This window comes from Hippopotamus amphibius, chromosome 1 (assembly GCF_030028045.1).
Source record: "Hippopotamus amphibius kiboko isolate mHipAmp2 chromosome 1, mHipAmp2.hap2, whole genome shotgun sequence".
Lineage (NCBI taxonomy): Eukaryota > Metazoa > Chordata > Mammalia > Artiodactyla > Hippopotamidae > Hippopotamus > Hippopotamus amphibius.
The window spans coordinates 14,079,391-14,097,435 of record NC_080186.1 but is presented as its reverse complement, the minus strand read 5'-3'; the positions used below and the strand labels follow the sequence as shown (position 1 = coordinate 14,097,435).

The 18,045-nt window shown below is 53.7% G+C and overlaps 1 protein-coding gene across 2 annotated transcripts in view; it reads right to left on the bottom strand.

Moving 5' to 3' along the window:
* Window positions 1-18,045, bottom strand: part of PAX7 (paired box 7) — a 99,153-nt gene that overhangs the window by 28,443 nt on the left and 52,665 nt on the right. For both annotated transcript variants that reach the window (XM_057746725.1, XM_057746734.1), the window contains exons 5-7: window positions 17,129-17,328; window positions 11,142-11,307; window positions 9,765-9,967 (exon numbers count right to left, since the gene is read on the bottom strand). In XM_057746725.1, coding sequence (XP_057602708.1) covers window positions 9,765-9,967; window positions 11,142-11,307; window positions 17,129-17,328 — 569 coding nt within the window. The remainder of the gene's footprint in view (window positions 1-9,764; window positions 9,968-11,141; window positions 11,308-17,128; window positions 17,329-18,045) is intronic.

Genomic DNA, 18,045 nt, shown 5'->3' with positions numbered 1-18,045 from the left:
GACCTCCCTCCTGCTGGGGACTCAAGGGACGGCCCTGAGTCTGCCTGCTGTATTAATTGCTAATCTCTCTCATTTTCTTCCCCTCTATCTGCCTGGACTGTCTCGTTCAGAGCCCCCCACTGCTAATCAGAAAAAAAGACAAATCCGCTATTTGCATTATTTTCTACCAGGCCAGGCAGGTCTGGTTGGCTAAACCCCCGGCCTGTTGGGAAGCCCACCAGGCCCACTCTGGGGACCCAGTAGGGTGGATAGGAAGTGCAGGATGGAGAGGAAGGCTGGCCCCCACCCAGAGACCTAGAGGCTATGACTCATGTGCTCAAAGAACCCGTGGGAGTCACAGTCTCTGACCAGGAAGGTTCCTAACTACAAGTTGGTCTGTCTCTTTCATTACACAGATAGGGAAACTGAGGCCCAGAGTGGAGAGGCACCTACCAAGGTCACACAGTGGGTCCGAAGCAAAGTCTGGAGGGAACTCAGATCGCCTGATTTTCCAGCCAGTGACCAGGCCTGGCCTGGGCTGAACCAGACCCCCAGTCCCAGAAAAGAATGGCTAATTCAATTTCTTTTTTTTTTTTCCTTTTGCATTATGATTTATTACAGGATGTTGAATATAGTTCCCTGGGCTACACAATAGGACCTGGTTGTTTATCCATTCTATATATAATAATTTACAACTGTTAATCACAAACTCTTCATCCATCCCTCCCCATTCCCTCCCCCCAATTTCTAATTAGGGCAGGGAGAAGCAGAGAGGGAAAAACTGTCACTTATGAAGCTCCTCCTCTAGTCCAGGCATAGTTTTAGGTGTTTTACATGAACTATCTCCTTTATTTCTCAAAATCCTACAGGGTGACGAGTACTGGCCCCATCTTCCGGATGAGGAAAGTGAGGCTCAGAGAGCTCATGTAATGTGCCTGTGGTCACATAGCAAGTAAGGACAGAGGACCTGGGATCTAAACCCTGGTCCATATGATCATTTCACTCAGCCCATGATGTATCTGAATTAGACATTATTTTAGCATCTGCCATATTGTTTGCTGCTGTCCAATCTGCACCAACTTCTTACCCCTTCCCTTCTTTTCCCCTGAGCAAATGCTGCCTTGCCCTTTGAGACTCCTCCTCCAGGCAGCCTTCTTTGACCACACCCTCCATTTGCCAAATTCCTCTGCTCTTCCTATCCTGTCTGACCAAAAATGCCTCTAAACTGTCAATAACTGATTCTCTCCCTGCTCTTTGGTGGTGAGCGGGGCGGGGGGGGAGAACTGCCTCCCCCAAAATCTACTGGGTAAGAGCAGAGATAACCAACCACGTGTATTTCTTTTTTGCGCCTCCCTATGTATTCTATTGATAACAGGAGCTAGATAAATGAATTTGAAAGGAATTGCACGTAATGACAGTCAAACTTACTGATCGGCTGCCTCAAAAATCTCTTGGGCACAGACCACAGCTGTGTGCAGTCAGGCCTGCAGTATGCCTGGGGGTTCACCAACACTTGTTGGAGGCCGACTCCAGGCCAGACACAGCTCTGTGTGTCACCAGAATGAACCACCATGCGCAGAGTACTGCTGCCTCACCTGTGGTCCTACTGAAGACCATGGTCCCTGACATCAAGTGGTGCCTGGAAATAGCTAGATCTCCCCTTCCTCACTTGTTTATGCCAGGCCTTACTCTGCCCACGGGGAGGGGCAGAGGTCAGCTCCCGCCCACACCTTCTGAAGGTGTGGGGTCTTGATTGCTACAGATGTATCTGTGGTGGACCAAAAAGAGGCCCAGAGCATCCCCTGAGGGCGGCCCTCAACCCACAGCCCTTGTCCAGATTCAGGGAGATGGGCTCAAAATGCCATCTTCCCAGAATCCCACTCAGTCCTCTAAGAAAGGAGAAAAGGCCAGGGTTGCCCTCAGTGATAAAAAGATCCCAAAGTCACCCAGAAGCATATAAACCAGCCCCCCCCCCCCGCCCCAATTCTTAGCAGGGCCTGCACACAGGCATGACCTGCTCCCATCACCAGCATTCCAGAAAGTTCCTGATCCCGGTCTCGCCTTTCTGTTCCCCACCCCCTCAGTCCCCTCCACCCAGGAAAAAGGGGTGAGAAAGGCAGAGGCATAAACATGGGTCTGTTTTCACAGGAGACGAGGCTGTGTCCAGGCCTCTCCCTCCCTGTGGGCTGGAGCTGGGCCTCTGATTGACGTGAGCAGGTGGCCTTGTTTGGCCAGCAGCCGCCAGGGGGGAAATAACTCCGCTTTTCCCACTGAGGTAGGTTAACCGTGGACAAAGGCAGAGCTGGATGTGAGAGCAGCGTCTTGGCAGCGTCTGTCCCCCCAGAGGCTGGAAGGGCTGAGGATGCCCAGGACCCCATGGCCGATTCTCTGAGCCAGTAGCTCATCCCTGCTCTGGGGTGGGCCTGGCTGGGAGTCGTGGGGAAGGAGCACTGGGGGTGTGAGGAGGCCTGGTGAGCTGAGTGGACACTCCTCACGACCCCCAGTGGATACCCCGATCAGGGCTATGACTGGGGCTGGCAGAGGTGGCTGTTAGTGGGGGTGGGTGGTGTCTGGCAGCTGGGCTGTTACCCGTGCGGTGAAAGCCAGTCGGGGAGGGCAGACACTGCGAAAGGGCGTTTGGCTTCAGCTCCGAGAAAATCCGGCCACAGACTCTTGGTCCTTTCCACAATCTGACCCCGACCCCACACCTCACCCACTGGTCACCGTGATAAATGGGTATCCGGGTGCGTGGGTAGGATGACTCAGTTAGCTTCCCCCTAATGCGGGGAAAACTCAGTGTCAGAGCCAGTGTCCTTCCAACTGGAGCCGGTCACTCCTTCCATCCCAACTCATCCTTCCCTGGGACCCGAGGGTGGAGAGGGGTAGACGGCCTTTCCTGTGCCGCCTGCACCCTGGCATCCTTTCTTCTCAAGGCTGGAAACCAACTCAGGCGTTTTCCAGGAGGGACGGGAAGGGGGAAGAGATAGAAGAGATGCGGTGGCAGCAAAACAGAGCTGGGTGGCCAGGGCACAGATGGGGGAGGTGGGTGGAGATTTTATTAAGCACCTGCTGTGTGGCAGGCACTGCACTCAAATTCTCCCTTAGTCCTCACAGCACCCCCTGAGAGGTAGGGATTATCACTCCCTTTTCCAGGTGAGGAAAAGGAAGCCCAGAGAGGTTAAGCCAGCTGCCCCAGGGCCACACAGCAGTTTAGAAAGTGGCAGAACCAGAATGCCAACTCAGCCAACTCAGGGCTGCTTGTTGGCAGAAGCCATGCAGTTTGTCTTGCCCCAGGCTTCCTGGGAGAGACTTCCCGGGAAAGGAAGAGCCTGGAAGAGACCCTGAGAAGGCGAAAGGAAGGAAGTTGGAGGCAGAGGAGGGCTGGGAAATGAGGAGAAGGAAGGGCTGGGCGGGGCCCAGAGGAGCGTTCACTAGGCTGGGGTTAAAGCCCCGTGTTCCTACAACCCGCTAAGCCGGAGAAATGAATTCTGATCCCTCCAAAACCCAACCTCGGAAAATGTGCGAGAGAAGGGTCTCCTTTCAGGGGAGCAGGAAATCCTCCACACCTCCTCCCGACGCCCCGGTAATGCCAGGATGTCCCCAATCTGCTTTGAGGAATGGAGAGATTAAGAATAATAAAAAAATTGCAATAAAATATGTGTGAAGGAGGGGGTAATTGTGGACAAACGCAGCATTCAAATTCATTTTTCAGCTCTTTTACACACCATTTCAATCTTATTTTCTGCTTGTTAATGAGATCTTGTTGCCTGGGCTAGGCAAAACCTTCCAATATCAGGACGTAATTGCACATAATTTTCTCTCCTACCAGTGATTTGCATCAGTTTTTAAAAAATTCTGGGCTATTTAACACCCCATGATCCCCCTCCCCGTCTTCCTGCCTACAAATCTCCTACTCCCTCCTCCTTCCCCGTCCCTGGTCCAGCAAGATTCATGTTAAATGCTTATTATAAAAGCAGCGTCGCCAATAAAGGGGGAAAAAAACCACGTAGAGGAAGTGAGGGGAGAAAAAGGCAAAGAGAGCTTCCAGTGGCCAACACGTAAGGGGCTCGGCCCAGGTCCCCAGCGCCAGGGGACCGTCTCGACCTCATCCTGCTCAGGGTGATGAGAAGGCGAGGTGTGTGGGCCAAGCCCATTCGCCTTAGAATCCCATCGCCACCACTCACCTGCTCTGTGGCCTTCAGCAAGTTACTTAACCTCTCTGAGCCTGTCTTCCCAAGTTCTGCAGGCCCGGAGGAACTTCATAGAACCAAAGTGCTGACAGGGGACATGGCATCCCGTAGGTGATCAGCTGATTGAGTGTCTTTCCTTGCTGGACCGGCTCTCCTGGGGGGCCTCAAAGGATGCCAGGAGGGCAGTGGTGGGACTCTACTATAGAGAGGATTCAGGAGACCCCATTCATAAAGAATTGAAAAGCCTGAAGCTCTATTCCTACTGATCTAGGGAGGAGGGGAAAGCTTGGCTTCTGAAGGTGTAGACCATGAACTTGGCCAAGCCATTAACTGCCACTGTGGCCTCAGGTCCTGTTGGACCACAGGACCAACCTTACAGGGCAGATACAAGAGAACAGCGTGGTGGGCTCTAGAGCCCAGCCATTCGAATCCCAGCTCCGCCACTTTCCAGAACCTACCACGGGGCCTGGCATGTGGTAGGGGCTTCATTGATGTTTGTTAGATGAGTGGATGGACGGACGGAGGACCCCGGACAGATCCGTTTCCTCATCTGTAAGCCAAGGTCACAAGGTGACTGCCAAGACGGGCGGAGTGAAAGCTGGTATGACACTTCGCCCCTCCACGGCTGGCCCACAGGAAGGTTCCCTCCATGTAAGCCGTCACTGTTAACTGTTCCAGGAGGGAGAGGACAGTGAGGCTGGGTGGACTGTGATCACAGCCGCGTGATTAACTTCACACTTAGAGAATCTTTTTCATTAGTTCCGTGCGGGGAAATTATCAATATGTAAATCCCTTTACAGGTTCCTCCACGTTAAGCTCCAGAGAGGAGCAAAGGGGATGGAAGACACATGAGGGGCCTCGTGAAGAAGCAAAAGGGGTGGTGGTGGCCGGACAGGAACGCCCCCTTCCCATGAAGCAGCGGCAGGAGCCCTGGCCGAGGGGTGCGGAGCCCTGGGTGCGGGTCCCCGCTCGGCCGCTAACCCGACAGTGGGATCTGGGCTATTTTCTCCCGTCTCTGGGCCCCAGTTTCCACTGCCAGCTCTGACAGAGTCTGCATCTAAGAAAGCCTGGGGGAGACGGCAGCTCCCCTTCGGGCTGCCCTCAGGGACGCATCTGCACAGTCCCCAAGGAAGCCCCAGCGCACAGCAGCCTGCCCGCGGCCTGCAGCCCAAATGACCCTCCAAACAGCAGAGGCTTGCTCCTGATTCTTTGCTTGGGAGCTCGGACTGGTCAGCACTGCAGCTGTGAATGGCCTCCGTGGACTGCGTCCCCCATCCCACTGGGGACTCTCCAAGACAGGCGTATGCTTCCACCATCAGGCTGGGGCATCTCAGGACAGGGGTTTCTCTTCCATCAGACTATGGTATGGGTTCCTGAGGACAGAGCCGCGTCCCTCCTCGCGGACCGGGAGTTCCTCAGGGCAGGGGCTGTGCCTCCCCCATCAGACTCTAAGGTCCTGAGTGTCCTCCTTCTATCTCTGCCCCTCACCCTTAAAAGCGTGCCCTGCTTGTGATTCCTACACGTGGGCTGGCATGAACCAATCTGACTGCAGGAATCAGATCACTTGAGATGATGTCACAAAAGGGTCCTTTGGTCCTCAGCTCTCCTGAGCTGCTTTCTAAGCGTTGTTTCCAAGTAAAGCCGGGGCTGTGTCCACGTGTTGAGTCTCTAATCCCACCAGGCTGGGCTCTGGGGGTGGGTGGGGGCCTGGACCCCGAGGGAACCAAGCCTCAGGGTCATCTAAGCCTCTCAGGAGGCTTTTGCCCGTGTGACCCAGCTCTGCCTGTTGGCCCCTAACCTGAGGCCCTGGCCTCAGTGTTCTCATCCATAACGTGGGCTGAAGGAGCTTTCCCCTCCATTGAGCTGGAGGAACTGGCTTCCTGAGATGATTTCTCCTCGCTGCCAGCCAGTCTCTCAAAAACAGAACAAGGGTGGGCATTTCTGAGAAGCAGGAGGGCAGCGTGAAGGGGTAAAATCTCAGGCTCTAGGGATGACGGTTGAATCCTGGCTTTGCCCCTCGAGTAGATTAGTATATAGGAAACACTGAGAACAGGGTCGGAAAGGGGCTCAGAAAGTTTAGCTGTCCTCGTGCACGTCGGTATTAAACATGTTGCCTGCCTTGCGGTCTTATTATGTTTATTGTCTGTCTGTCCTGTTACACTGCCAGCTCCACTAGAGCACAGACCTCCATCCCTATGTTCACTGATTTATCCCAAGTGCCGAGAACAGTGCCTGGAATGTGGCAGGCGCTTTGTAACGGTGTGTTATATTAGAGCCAGAGGACAAGTGCAGAGCTGAGATGAATAAATAGCTTTTCCCATGAGATTCTGCCGGGCAGACTCTCTGTGGAGTCTCTGAGGCTTGGACAGACCCACTTCCCAGGCTGGGTCTGAGAGACCAGCACCCAGGTCAACCCCTGGGGAGAAGGCAGGTCCTTGCCAGGCAGCAGCAAGCTGGCAGCTGTGACGAGCAGGTGCTCAGCAGAACCCTAACTGCCTCCCCAACTGCATCCCCTCGGGCTTTTGTGAGAACAAGGGCCAAGGCTCTCTGGGTGACAGTGGGCCTGCGATCCTGGATGGGGAGGAGCATGCTGGCCCCATAGGCCAGGTGGAAGCCCCTTCCCAGATGAGGCCCATCCTCTCCCTGTCGTCCAGGTGAGTTATGGAGAAACCCCTCCTGCTGGGAAGTCAGGATATGGTAATGAATCTGTCTTGGTGGAGAACCCCCCACGAACCCCAAGACCGCAGAGATGGCTGAAGATGTGTAGTTGGCCCGCTCAGATGGGGGAGGGAGTATACTGGGAATCAGAGCTCAGAAATGCCGTGAACTTCTGTATGAGACCCCGACACACCCCCTCGCTGCCCCCTTCCTTCAGGAAGTGTTTGCAGCTTAGTCCTGGTGGTTCACACACACAGAAACACACACAGCCTGCCCCTGCCCTCATGTCCGCCCTGCACGCGGCCCCCTCCCCACCCGCCAGCAGCTGTTCACCTTCTGGTCCCCTCTGCCCCTGTCAGACCCTCCATCTGTCTTCACACCTTCGGTGGGAACCTCCGGACGGGTCTCCGAAGTTCGTGCAATCCATCATGCCCAGCTCAGCCTCTCTGCCCTGAGGAATGGGGCGGCAGCCTCGAGGGTCTCTCCGAGGAGGGGTGAGGGTCTAACTCAGGCGGGAAAAAGGTCGGGCTTAGTCTGGCTGCTCACAGTCGTGGGTCAGGCTCTCTTCCTCCTCCTCCCTTCCTCCCTGAGGTTCGTCTCTGGGCCCAGACAGTGCATGGGACATCCTCTCTTTAATGCCATTGCTGAACCATGCTCTAGAAGCCAGCGCTCCCTTAATATGCTAGTGTCTTCTCTGCCCTGTGACAAAAGTGCTGCTTTGGGGATAAACCTCAGCCCACACAGAGACAGGGTGGCTGGGAAGAGCAGTGGTCAGGGAGGCAGGTGCCCTGGACTCTCAGGCCTGGCCCAGCCAACGTGTCCTGGGCCCCTCATCTGTAATGTGAGCTGGAGGGCCCGCTTAATCTCAGTACCCCTCTTCAGATTTCCTATCATTTATTTTGTACCATAAGGCCAGGCCTGGACCACATTCGCCGGTGTGGACACCACGGGTCTCTGCAGTCATCCTTACCCAGCCGGCTCTGGATCCTGTCCTGTCTAAACCTGGCTCGGGAAGGTTACCTCGGCCTGTTAGTCTATCTCATCGGCACTAATGAGATGGAAGCGGTGGCCTTGAACCCTAAAGAGGTCGATTAGGTTAAACTGGAAAAACATTCTGGTCTGCAGGCTGCATCACCCCCACGAGGGGCCCACGAGGACTTGGTGCTTTACCACTGGGAGCTCTGCCTTCAGTTGCGTCCATTCGCTGGGCATTCTGCTCTGCACTGGACCTGGGCTAAGTGCTTTAGGTACATCATCTCGTTCACTCCTCAACAACCCTATGAGGTAGGGGCTGGCATCACGCCCCATTTCATGGATGAGAAAACTGAGGTGTAGAGAGGGCAAGGGATCTTACCCACAAGTAAATGATGGAACTGAAATACAATTAGCCTTCAATGACACACATTAATTGAAGCAAATAGGTATGACCCCCAAACGTGCAGGAAATTAACATCTGGGGGAATATTTCAGACCAACGGTGGCCAATTTTTTCTGTAAGGGCCAGATAGTAAATGTTTGAGGCTTTACAGGCCATGTGATCTCTTTTGAAGCTACTCAACTCTGCTGTTGTAGCACAAAAGCAGCCATAAATAAATACATAAATGAATGGACACAGCTGTGTTCCAATAAAACTTTACTTACAAAAACAGGTAGCTGGATGGAAGTGGCCTGGGGGGATGTAGCTGACTTCCTCTTCGGTCCCTTTCTTTCTTTAGGTAACAAATTTCTCATACTACCTATTGTCCTGGCAATGGCAGAGGCGAGAGAGAACCAATGGTTATTTGGCCCCTATTTTGTGCCAGGTTGTGTGCTAGGTGCTTTGACCTGTTAGCACATTGAATACAGAGAACACCCTTCTTAGGAGGTTAGCAACTCTCTGTGTAATTATTCTTTCATTTAATGAGGGATAAACTAAGCCTCAAAGATGCTCACTAGCCTAACACCCTGAGCGGTGGAGCTGGGATTTAAACCCCCTCCAAGCTTCACCTTTTCTACCACGCTGCAGCTGTTCAGGGAAGTTTGCATCACATGTGTTCTCACCACAGACATGAGAGAGGTGTCTCAGAAGGTGGGAGGCAGGGCAAAATGAGTCCTGGATTTAATTCTTTCCCCCGTGGATATCTGACAGCCTGTTATAGCGACAAAAATGAACTCAGCAGTTCTTCCAACTCACTAGGATTCTGAGCATAACTGAGTCCTGCTCCCCAAATCCACCAATAACCACATCAGCCTCAGCCTTGTCTTTCTGGCTTCATCTGAAGCTGGTCCCCACACTTCTAACAGCACCATCAGACAATGAGTGACTTAACCAGCAACCAATCACATGTGAGTGAACAGAGTTTCAAGACCCAGTCAGAGTAGAGTTCCTGGCCTAGAACCACCCCACCCTTTCCCGCTCCATTGCTACAGTTCTCTCCACCACTAGGACATGGTCCTGCCTTTCACTCATTGGTCACTCCTGGTGACGAAAGGCGGGAGATGGAGCCCAGGATGGAATCCAGGAAGGACTCCTGGTTCTAGAACAAAGTCCCAACCACAGAAAGCACCCCGTAGGAAGTGGTGCAAGGCTGCCATCGATGCGCTGAAAACATCTGGCTTTTATGGACTGAACAGCCATGAGGGGGGTGATGGACCAGTTTAATAAGCTCTGGGTGGTAAGAAGTATGGAGACCCGCGATGGAAACCTTTTTTCTGCATCTGCCTCCTGGGTCGCCCACATCTGTGACTTCAATAAGATAAACCCAGGGTGAAGGGTTACAGAATAGTGAGAAGTGAAGGTGGAAGAAGCATCTCCGCCTCCCACTTAAACTCTCTCAAGGTGTCCATCAGCCATTCTTCCCCAAGGGAGAGCCAGCCTGTGTGTCCCCCAGATCCCTCGCTGGCTGGGCGGCCGAGCATCTGGCGATGGGACCCAGGGCAGAAGGGGGGGCCACCTACCTGAGGAGACAGGCCGTTGCTGACGGGGTTCATGTGGTTGGAGGGCGCCGCAGGGTTCATGAAGCTGTCGGAGTAGCTGGAGAAGCTGTGGCGGGCCCCATAGGCAGAGCTGGTGTCGGCGGCCGCAGCGGCCGCAGCCAGGCCCCCCTGGTGCATGGTGGATGGTGGGAGGGGCTGGGGCCGGTGCACGGTGCTGCCCCCATCTGCCGAGAGACCCAGGAGAGGCCTGAGCAAGTGGCCGCACCCCAGAGGCCGAGGGAGGGCCAGCGCTTCCTGGTTGGAAGGCAAGCCCTAAGCCTCCTCCTTCTCCCAGCCTCCATCCAGCCGAGGGAGCAGAGAGGGCACCACCTTCTCTCGCTACTTGCGATGGGACGACTGGCTTCTGGGCAGGACACTACGGACTGGCAAGTCTTGACTGACAGCCAATCAACATTCCAGACAACCTCTAGGCACCTACTGCGCGCCAGCCCTGTTCTCAGTGGTTGGCACATAGTAGGTGCTCAATAAACATTATCTGGACTGAAAGTCAGATCTCACTGAGGACTCTGTCCATCTGCCCAGGCCTGTGCCGATAGCATTTTGTGAGCACTGACCACTCACCAGGTGCTTTTACAAATAGTGTCTAAGGGTTTGAAGCAAGAATGCTTCCCATTTTATAAATGAAGAAACTGAGGCTCAGTGGGGTCGGGGCCCTTGTGCAAGGTAACAAGGCTAGTGAGTGGCGGGCCAGGGTTTGAACTGCCTGTTCCTAGCCGCTGGGCTGCTCTTCCTTTCTGTCACGGCCCCTCCACGTAGCCTTCCAACAGATGGGACTATCACTGTTGGCAGTGGTTCGATTTCTCATCAAGAATCACAGGGAGGCTTCTCTCCTCAGCTTCTAGAACTCCAGCCTGCCAGTCCTTTAAGAGGAGGCCACGGAGCTCCATGAGGCAGAAGTCAGTTAGTGGGATTCCTAATGTGTGCTGGGGTGGGGGTGGGGAGGGAGGAGGGGGAGGATAGACTGGGGGCCAAGAGCCAGGGAGGGAAGAGGGAGGGGAGTTACCCTTCTCTGCCTAGGGGACCCACCATCGTCTCTTCTGCATTTTAATAAGACCCAGGAGATGCATGTGGCTTTACAGTCTGAGAAGCTCTGCTCTAAATGTGTGTATGAAGGCGACCTTGTTTATCTTCACCTGGATGCAGAGCCAAGAAGTTCAAGGGCAGGACCCCATCTCTTTTGTCTCAATGTCTGTCCACATGGAAGCAGACAAACTGCCATTAAAGGAAAAGAAACCAAATACCCTCTTATTCTTTCTCTGTTAAAGAAGGAAGGAGTGGGTGGGAGAGGGGGGGATGAAAAGGTGTGGCTGAGATGCCAGGATGGGGCTGAGCACTCACCTTGGGAGATGGTGGTGGTGGGGTAGGTGGAGTCCGGCAGCTGGTAGGGGGGCAGCGTGGGCATGCCGGTGGGCGGAAAGCCACCTGGCAGAAGGTGGTTGAACGCTGCCAGTTGGTTGGCTCCTGCCTGCTTCCGCCAGCGGGCACGGCGGTTACTGAACCAGACCTGGGGGATGGAGAACGGAGCATGGAGAGCCTCAGCCTGGCTCCTGGCAGGGAGCTGAGACATGGCTAGAACTGGTCTCTCCATCCAGTCAGCATGCTCTTCCGCGGGAGGAGATCCCCACCTTCCTGCAGCTCAGGACAGTTTGCAAAGCAATTTCATAGGCAAGATCCCATTCTGTCCTCATGACCACCCAGTGAGGAGTCATTATCATGATGCCCAATCTACAGATGAGAAAACTGAGGCCCAGAGAGCGTGGGGGACTTGCCCACGTGACAGGATGGGTCCGAGGCACAGCCAGGTCTGAGTGACTCTCAGTCCGGTGCTCTTTTCCTGCAGCTGCTCCTGCCCCCAAGGATGTATGACCATCCTTGTTTATACACATGCTCACTCCTCACCTCCTCCAGGCAGCCCTGAGCAGGAGGCCACATATCCAGAACCCACCTGGATGAGACCCACCTGCTGCACTCCGATGTGAAAGCTAGCTCTTTGTCCGGAGCCTGAGGCCCTGCTTGGCTTACACTGCCGAGGCCCCCTTGATCAGGAAAGCCCACCTCCCACAGACACAGGGATTGATGAAGCACCGGTGGGAAGATAACCTAACATCTTTGAGTTTCCCTTTCTTCTGAGCCCTGTGCTAGCTCTTCGTATGTCTGTCCACACATAGACCCATGAGGCCACACCGCTAGTCTGTAATGGATGTGAGGTTCAAACTTCAATCAGTCTGACTTTCTAGAAACCTCTTGTCCGGATTTGCAGCAAGTTCCCTGGGACGGGCCAGAGAAATACAAGAATGAGTGTGCAAAAGGGGGCTGCTGTGAGGGAGCGACTCTCCACCTCTGGACTTGGCATGTGCTGTTCCCTCCAACCCAAACACGCTTCCCAGTGCTGGCTCCTTGGCCTGCAAGGTGCAGTGGAAATGCCTCCTCCTACTCCAATAAGGAATCCCTTCAACAAAAGTTAAGTCCAGGCAGGACTCCACCCTTTTCTCTAGGGAGGCCTTCAGCTGTGCACTGCCTCAAACAAACCAAGGCAAAGGGGAAGCTGGGAGGAAGTGAGAGAGTAGCATAGACATAGATACACTACGAAATGTAAAATAGATGGCTAGTGGGAAGTTGCTGTATAGCAAAGGGAGATCAACTCGCTGATGGGTGATGCCTTAGAGGGCCAGGATAGGGAGGATGAGAGGGAGTCTCGGGAGGGAGGGGATATGGGGATATATGTATAAATACAGCTGATTCACTTTGGTGTACCTCAAAAGCTGGTACAAGAGTGTAAAGCAATTATATTCCAATAAAGAGCTTAAAAAAAAAAGTATTGTCTTTATCTGTTTCTTTGTCTCCCCCTAAGGCCCTAAGCCCCCCAGGCAGAGGCCAAGCATCCCTGAAATACTTCTTCAATGAATGAACGAATGAATGAACAGGGGAAGGCAGAGATGGCTCTGGTGTGTCTTTGCTGGTGCTGGGCCCACAGGGCTCTGTGGGGAGTCCCTCCCATGGTGGGTGAAGACCCCGGCCTCCCCTGGCACAGATCACTTGAGACCCCCAGAGCTCTAGACCGTGTGTGCTGACCTGCCGGAAGGGCGTCTCAGCAGGAGTGGGGGATGTTTATGGCCCCTGCTGTCATCTGTCTTTTCTCCAAGGGGTGAAACCGTGTTCGGCTTTCCAAGCTGGATGAACAAAGCAGCTGGCTCTGACCCGGTTAGGATTCACAGAGGAAGGGGATGTGGCAGCCAGATCAAGGTCAAAAATTGGCTCCTGAATAAAATGAAGGTCCTGGCTTCTCCCCACCTCCCCACGGCAGCGAGGGCTTCCCCAGGGGCGTCCTGGGTGGGATGGATGCCGGCCAGACAGACTGAGGCTGCCTCTAACCTGGCAGCGTTTCCTGCTCCCTGCTTCCGGGGGAGGGTGGGGGAAATGGCTTTGTCTTAAATCAGTGTTTCCCAAAGGGTGGGGTTCCTACACTCCGAGGTGGAGAGACATCCCCAAAGGCTAGTGACACAGACTTTAAATAACCCTGAACCACATCCATCTTTTCCATGCCTGGGCGTGTAGAAGAGAAGGTCTCAACTTGGCGCTCAGCATCTTTCATGCCTTCCTAACACTTGCCAATCTCTCTGTTAAAGGCACAGAGAGGACACCCTGGCAGGTGATGTCTTCCTGCAGGCCTTACTTTCCCATGTTGTCTTGTTTTCCCTTGTATGCATGTTTCCAATTGCCTTCTTTTTTTTTTTTTTTCAATTGCCTTCTTTTTATGAGTGATATGCATTTACTTTAAAATACACTGATTTTATTAAAAAAGTAAATGATAACACAGATAATAGGCAAATGTGGCAAAAATCCTGAAGATGGTCAGAGAATTATTTGCGTTTGGGACACCGTGCTCTAGTTTTGTTGCATGCAGCTGTTTCTTTGGCGTGGGTCAACCGTTCTTCAAATAAACAGGACTCAACCAAGTAGGAGGCGTTCTCCCCCTTCCCTTCCTTTCCCGCCTCCTTCCTGCCTTCCTTACTTCCCTCCTTCTCATCTCAAACTGTTCCTGGGACTCTGCTCTGTGTCAAGCAGGAAAATAAGGACAGAGGGTGAGCAGGACACAGTCCTAGCCCTCAAGCTGCTCTCAGCCTGGGCACGACGACGAGTCAAAGGACAGCTGCTCTCTGGTGCAGTCGGCTCAGATGGGGTGGCATGCAAGGTGCTATATAGAGGTCTGAGGAGGGGCTTCCAAGTCCTCTCAGAATCCAGGAGGACCTCCTGGAGGAGAGGACATGCCTTTTGCTTTTCTTCTCTCCTCTCTTCTACCTCATTGTCCTATTTCCGCAGGGCTGTCTCCACCCCAGCAGGCACCTCTGTCTTCACAAAATATAACGACAGTTAAGAACAGGCACTCTGGAGCCCAACTGCCTGGGTTTGAATCCTGCCTCTGACTCCTAGCTAAGATGGACAAATTCTGTTATTCTGCAGGGCCTCACTTTTTTCATTGCTAATGGTAGCACCTACCTTGTAGGTGGTCCTAGACCTCAAAGGAGTTAACACAGGCAAAGTACTTACTTAGAACAGCATCTGCAACACTTATTCTGCTGGAAAGCCTGCCATGGCTGAGCTGGAAGGGCTCTTAGCCGGTATGCACTGCAAGCTTCCTATTTACAGATGGGGAAATGGAGGCTCCAGGAGGGACAGTGGTGGCCCCAGATCCCCACCCAGAATCCCTCATCAGGGTTGAGTTCTTTGAAAACAGAGAATACAGTGGACCCTGTTATTGTTATCTCCATTTTGCAGATGAGGAAACTGAGGGCTGAGGGAGTAAGTGATGGAGGTGGAATTCACACCAAGGCATCTGGCTCCGAGCCCACTCTGAACCACTCCAGTATCCCACCGCCTCCTGGCACCACTGAAATGAGATGGCATAGGACTGTAAAATCCTTGAACCATAGACTCTTAGAATCAGGGCCAAGACCTCAAAACTATACAGCCATAAAATCAAAGCAGTGCTCAGGGGGCTTCAAGGTCTCTGCCTCTCTGTCCACAGCAGGAACCGGGGTCTCACCAGGGGCTCTGATCCACTGGACATTGCACTTTTGCTTGAACACTTCTGGTAACGCGGATCTCATCACCTGACAAGGCAGCTCTGATTGTTAATAAGTCAGGATCCTAGAAGTTTAAGGAGCCTTAGTGCTCATTTAATTTGATCCCTTTATTAATAGATGGGAAATGGTCTTAGAAAAGGAAACTGACCCGTTGAAGGTGACACAGCTGATCAGAGGCAGAAGCCAATGGGAACCCAGGCCTGTGGCTCCCAGTCCTGTGCTTTTGTCCCTGCACACCTTTATATGAGACTTAGGACATTCTCCTGTCGGCTCTGGTCCCCACCTGTACTCGCCCCCACCCCCTTACAGCCTTTCAAAGCAGCCGTGTCTTCCAAGCCTTCTCTTCTCCAGGCCAAATGTTCTATTATTCCTGTCTTGATTTTTTGGGGTCCACCTTTGTCCATTCTTTAAAAACTCAACATGTATTGATCCCTCCTCTGCTGGGATCAGGCCAAGTTTCAGGCTAAGGGTGGAGGAGAGACTCAGCCCCACCCCAGGGGAGCTCAGAGTCTGATAGCGGAGTTAGCGCGTGTAGGACGGCTGCCTTGGCCCCCTCACCATGGATTTGCCTGGGCTCCAGCTACTCCTCCTGTTCCCAGTACCCCCTCCATCCTTGGACCTTGAGTGACACCTGTTTCTGAGTCCCCTGGGCCAATAAAAGCGCTGCCCTGACAGCCAGGAAATTTTACAATAAGCGGTCAGGCTTCAAGGTGGTGGGAAGCAGCCGTGGCCGCCAGACGTGGGAATGAGAAAGCACCCAGGAATGTGCCCAGGAGAACAGCTGCAGGAGGATCAGAGGCGGGGGAGGGAGGCCCGGGGCTGGGGCAGGCTCGGGTATCACCCCGAGAGGAGGGGAGGGAATGAGATGAGCTGGCTGCTGTCGCCCCACTTCCCCTTGGGGTCTCCCTCAGTGGCAGCCAAGGGTCTCCCAGGCCAGGATGGGGGTGGGGTGAGCCGAGGGAGGTACGCTGGTCCCTGGATTGCTTAAATGCCAGTCTGCTTCTAGAACTTTATTGCTTTCAAATCCCAGGCTCTGAGTCCATTCCTCCCTTCTGGATGGGTAAAACCTGGGTTTGGCATCCACCAGGCTTGAGTTCCAGGCCCAGCTCAGCCTCTGTTGAGCTCTGCACCCCCCTACATATTGCTTCTCTGAGCCTCAGTTTCTCTGCCTGTGGCTTGGGGAGTGAACATCCTGACCTGACGAGGTGGTCTGAGGTTCCACCAGGTCATGTGGGAGAAGCCCCCAACACTGTAGCTGCCTCAAGGTAGATACCCAACAACGACTGGTCCCCCCTTGGATAGAAGCGCCCCCAGTGAGCAACTGCGTCTGGCCCTCTGCAGACAAGCCTCCCCCATTCACACAGAAGCCTGGCCAAGAATGGGTTCCCACAGGAGCTGTTCATCAGACCCCTCTCTTCCTCCTCTGCACCACCTTCCCTCCCCCAGCCTGAGCACTTCCCAGCTGGGCCCCCAGAGACTCTGACTTAAAAGAACTGTAGACCTCATGGAATCTGAGAGCTCAGCTTGGGGAGAGAAGGTAAGTCCCACCTCCCCCACTGCAGGTCTTGAACCCCAGGCCGACTCAGCTCTTTCTGTGCCCTCCCTTCCCCCAGGCCCAGTGACTGGGAACCATGTACTTTGAAGGTGTGGAGGGGGAGTTCAAGGTCTGCCCACTTTCCCCCGGGTGCTTCTAACCCACCAGGAACATGCGCCTAGTCAGCTTGCATGCTTCCCATAACAGGAAACTCATTACCCATCTTAGGAAGCTAGGTCTGCTCTGGAATTTTTGTCCTGATTCCTTCCTCCCCTTCTCAGAGATTTGGTGATTTTTCTACTCCCTGGGCTCCCTCTCTTGTGGCTGAACTCATGTCCTTCCTTCCTCTCTCCCTTGACCTTTTCTCGTCTCCCTTTCTGTCTCTCCCTCCATCCCCCCTTCCCTTGTTTCCCCAAGTACTTGTCAGCAGGAGGATGGAGGCAACCCAAGTCCTCCCTGCGGCTCCTGGCTTCCCTGGCGCTGTCCAGGGATTGATTAGTCAATTAATCAACATTTGCTGCCCATTTACTCTGTACCAAGTACCGGGGGCATTACTTGTCTACAAGGTTCCTGGAAGCACGTGCTACAGAACCCCCATTCCCATCCTGGCGGGGGCCCACTAAACCCTCCGACCCTGGCCAACCCCACCTCCCCAATCCCAGTCTCTGGATGAAGCCCGCAGCGCAAAACCCCAGGCACCCCCTCACCTGCACGCGAGCCTCGGTCAGCTTGGTCCTCTGCGCCAGCTCCTCACGGGTGTAGATGTCCGGGTAGTGAGTCCTCTCGAAGGCCTTCTCCAACTCTTCCAGCTGCTCGGCTGTGAACGTGGTCCGACTGCGGCGCTGCTTACGCTTCAGAGGGAGATCGGGTTCGGACTCCACATCTGAGCCCTCGTCCAGACGGTTCCCTACAGCCAGGCGAGAGGGAAGGAGAGGGTGGGGGCCCCGTGAGATGGAGGGGCACTTTGTGCCCACCTTCAGGTCACCACAGCACTGAGGATCAGATCCCTCCTGAGCACAAGAAGGATGTTCCCCCAACACTGTTTATCAGAGTGAAGGCTGGGAAGCAACCTCCCTGCCCAACCCTTGGGGATTGGTCAAATACCTTACGGCCTAGCCATTCCTTTAAAAAAAAAAAAAGATCACCTGCAGTTGGACATTTAGGTTATTTCCACTGACATGGAAGGATGTCCACGACATAGGACTCAGGGGAGTTCTAAGGCTTCATGATAAAACATATTTGTCAAAATTCCTAGAACTACATTCTTCAAAAAGGGGAGATTTTACTGAATATTCACTGTACCTCAGTAAACCTGACTTTGAGAAGAAGGCAAGGTACAAACCAGTGTGCGGAGATCATTCCCACTTTCGGAAAAAGCACGCCTAACACCTTATGGAACACTGTGCTCAAAAGATTAGCAAATGTTGGACTTCCCTGGTGGCGCAGTGGTTAAGAATCTGCCTGCCAATGCAGGGGACACAGGTTCGAGTCCTGGTCCGGGAAGATCCCACATGCTGTGGAGCAACTAAGCCTGCACGCCACAACTACTGAAGTCCGTGCACCTAGAGCCTGTGCTCTGCAAGAAGAGAAGCCACCGCAATGAGAAGCCTGTGCACTGCAATGA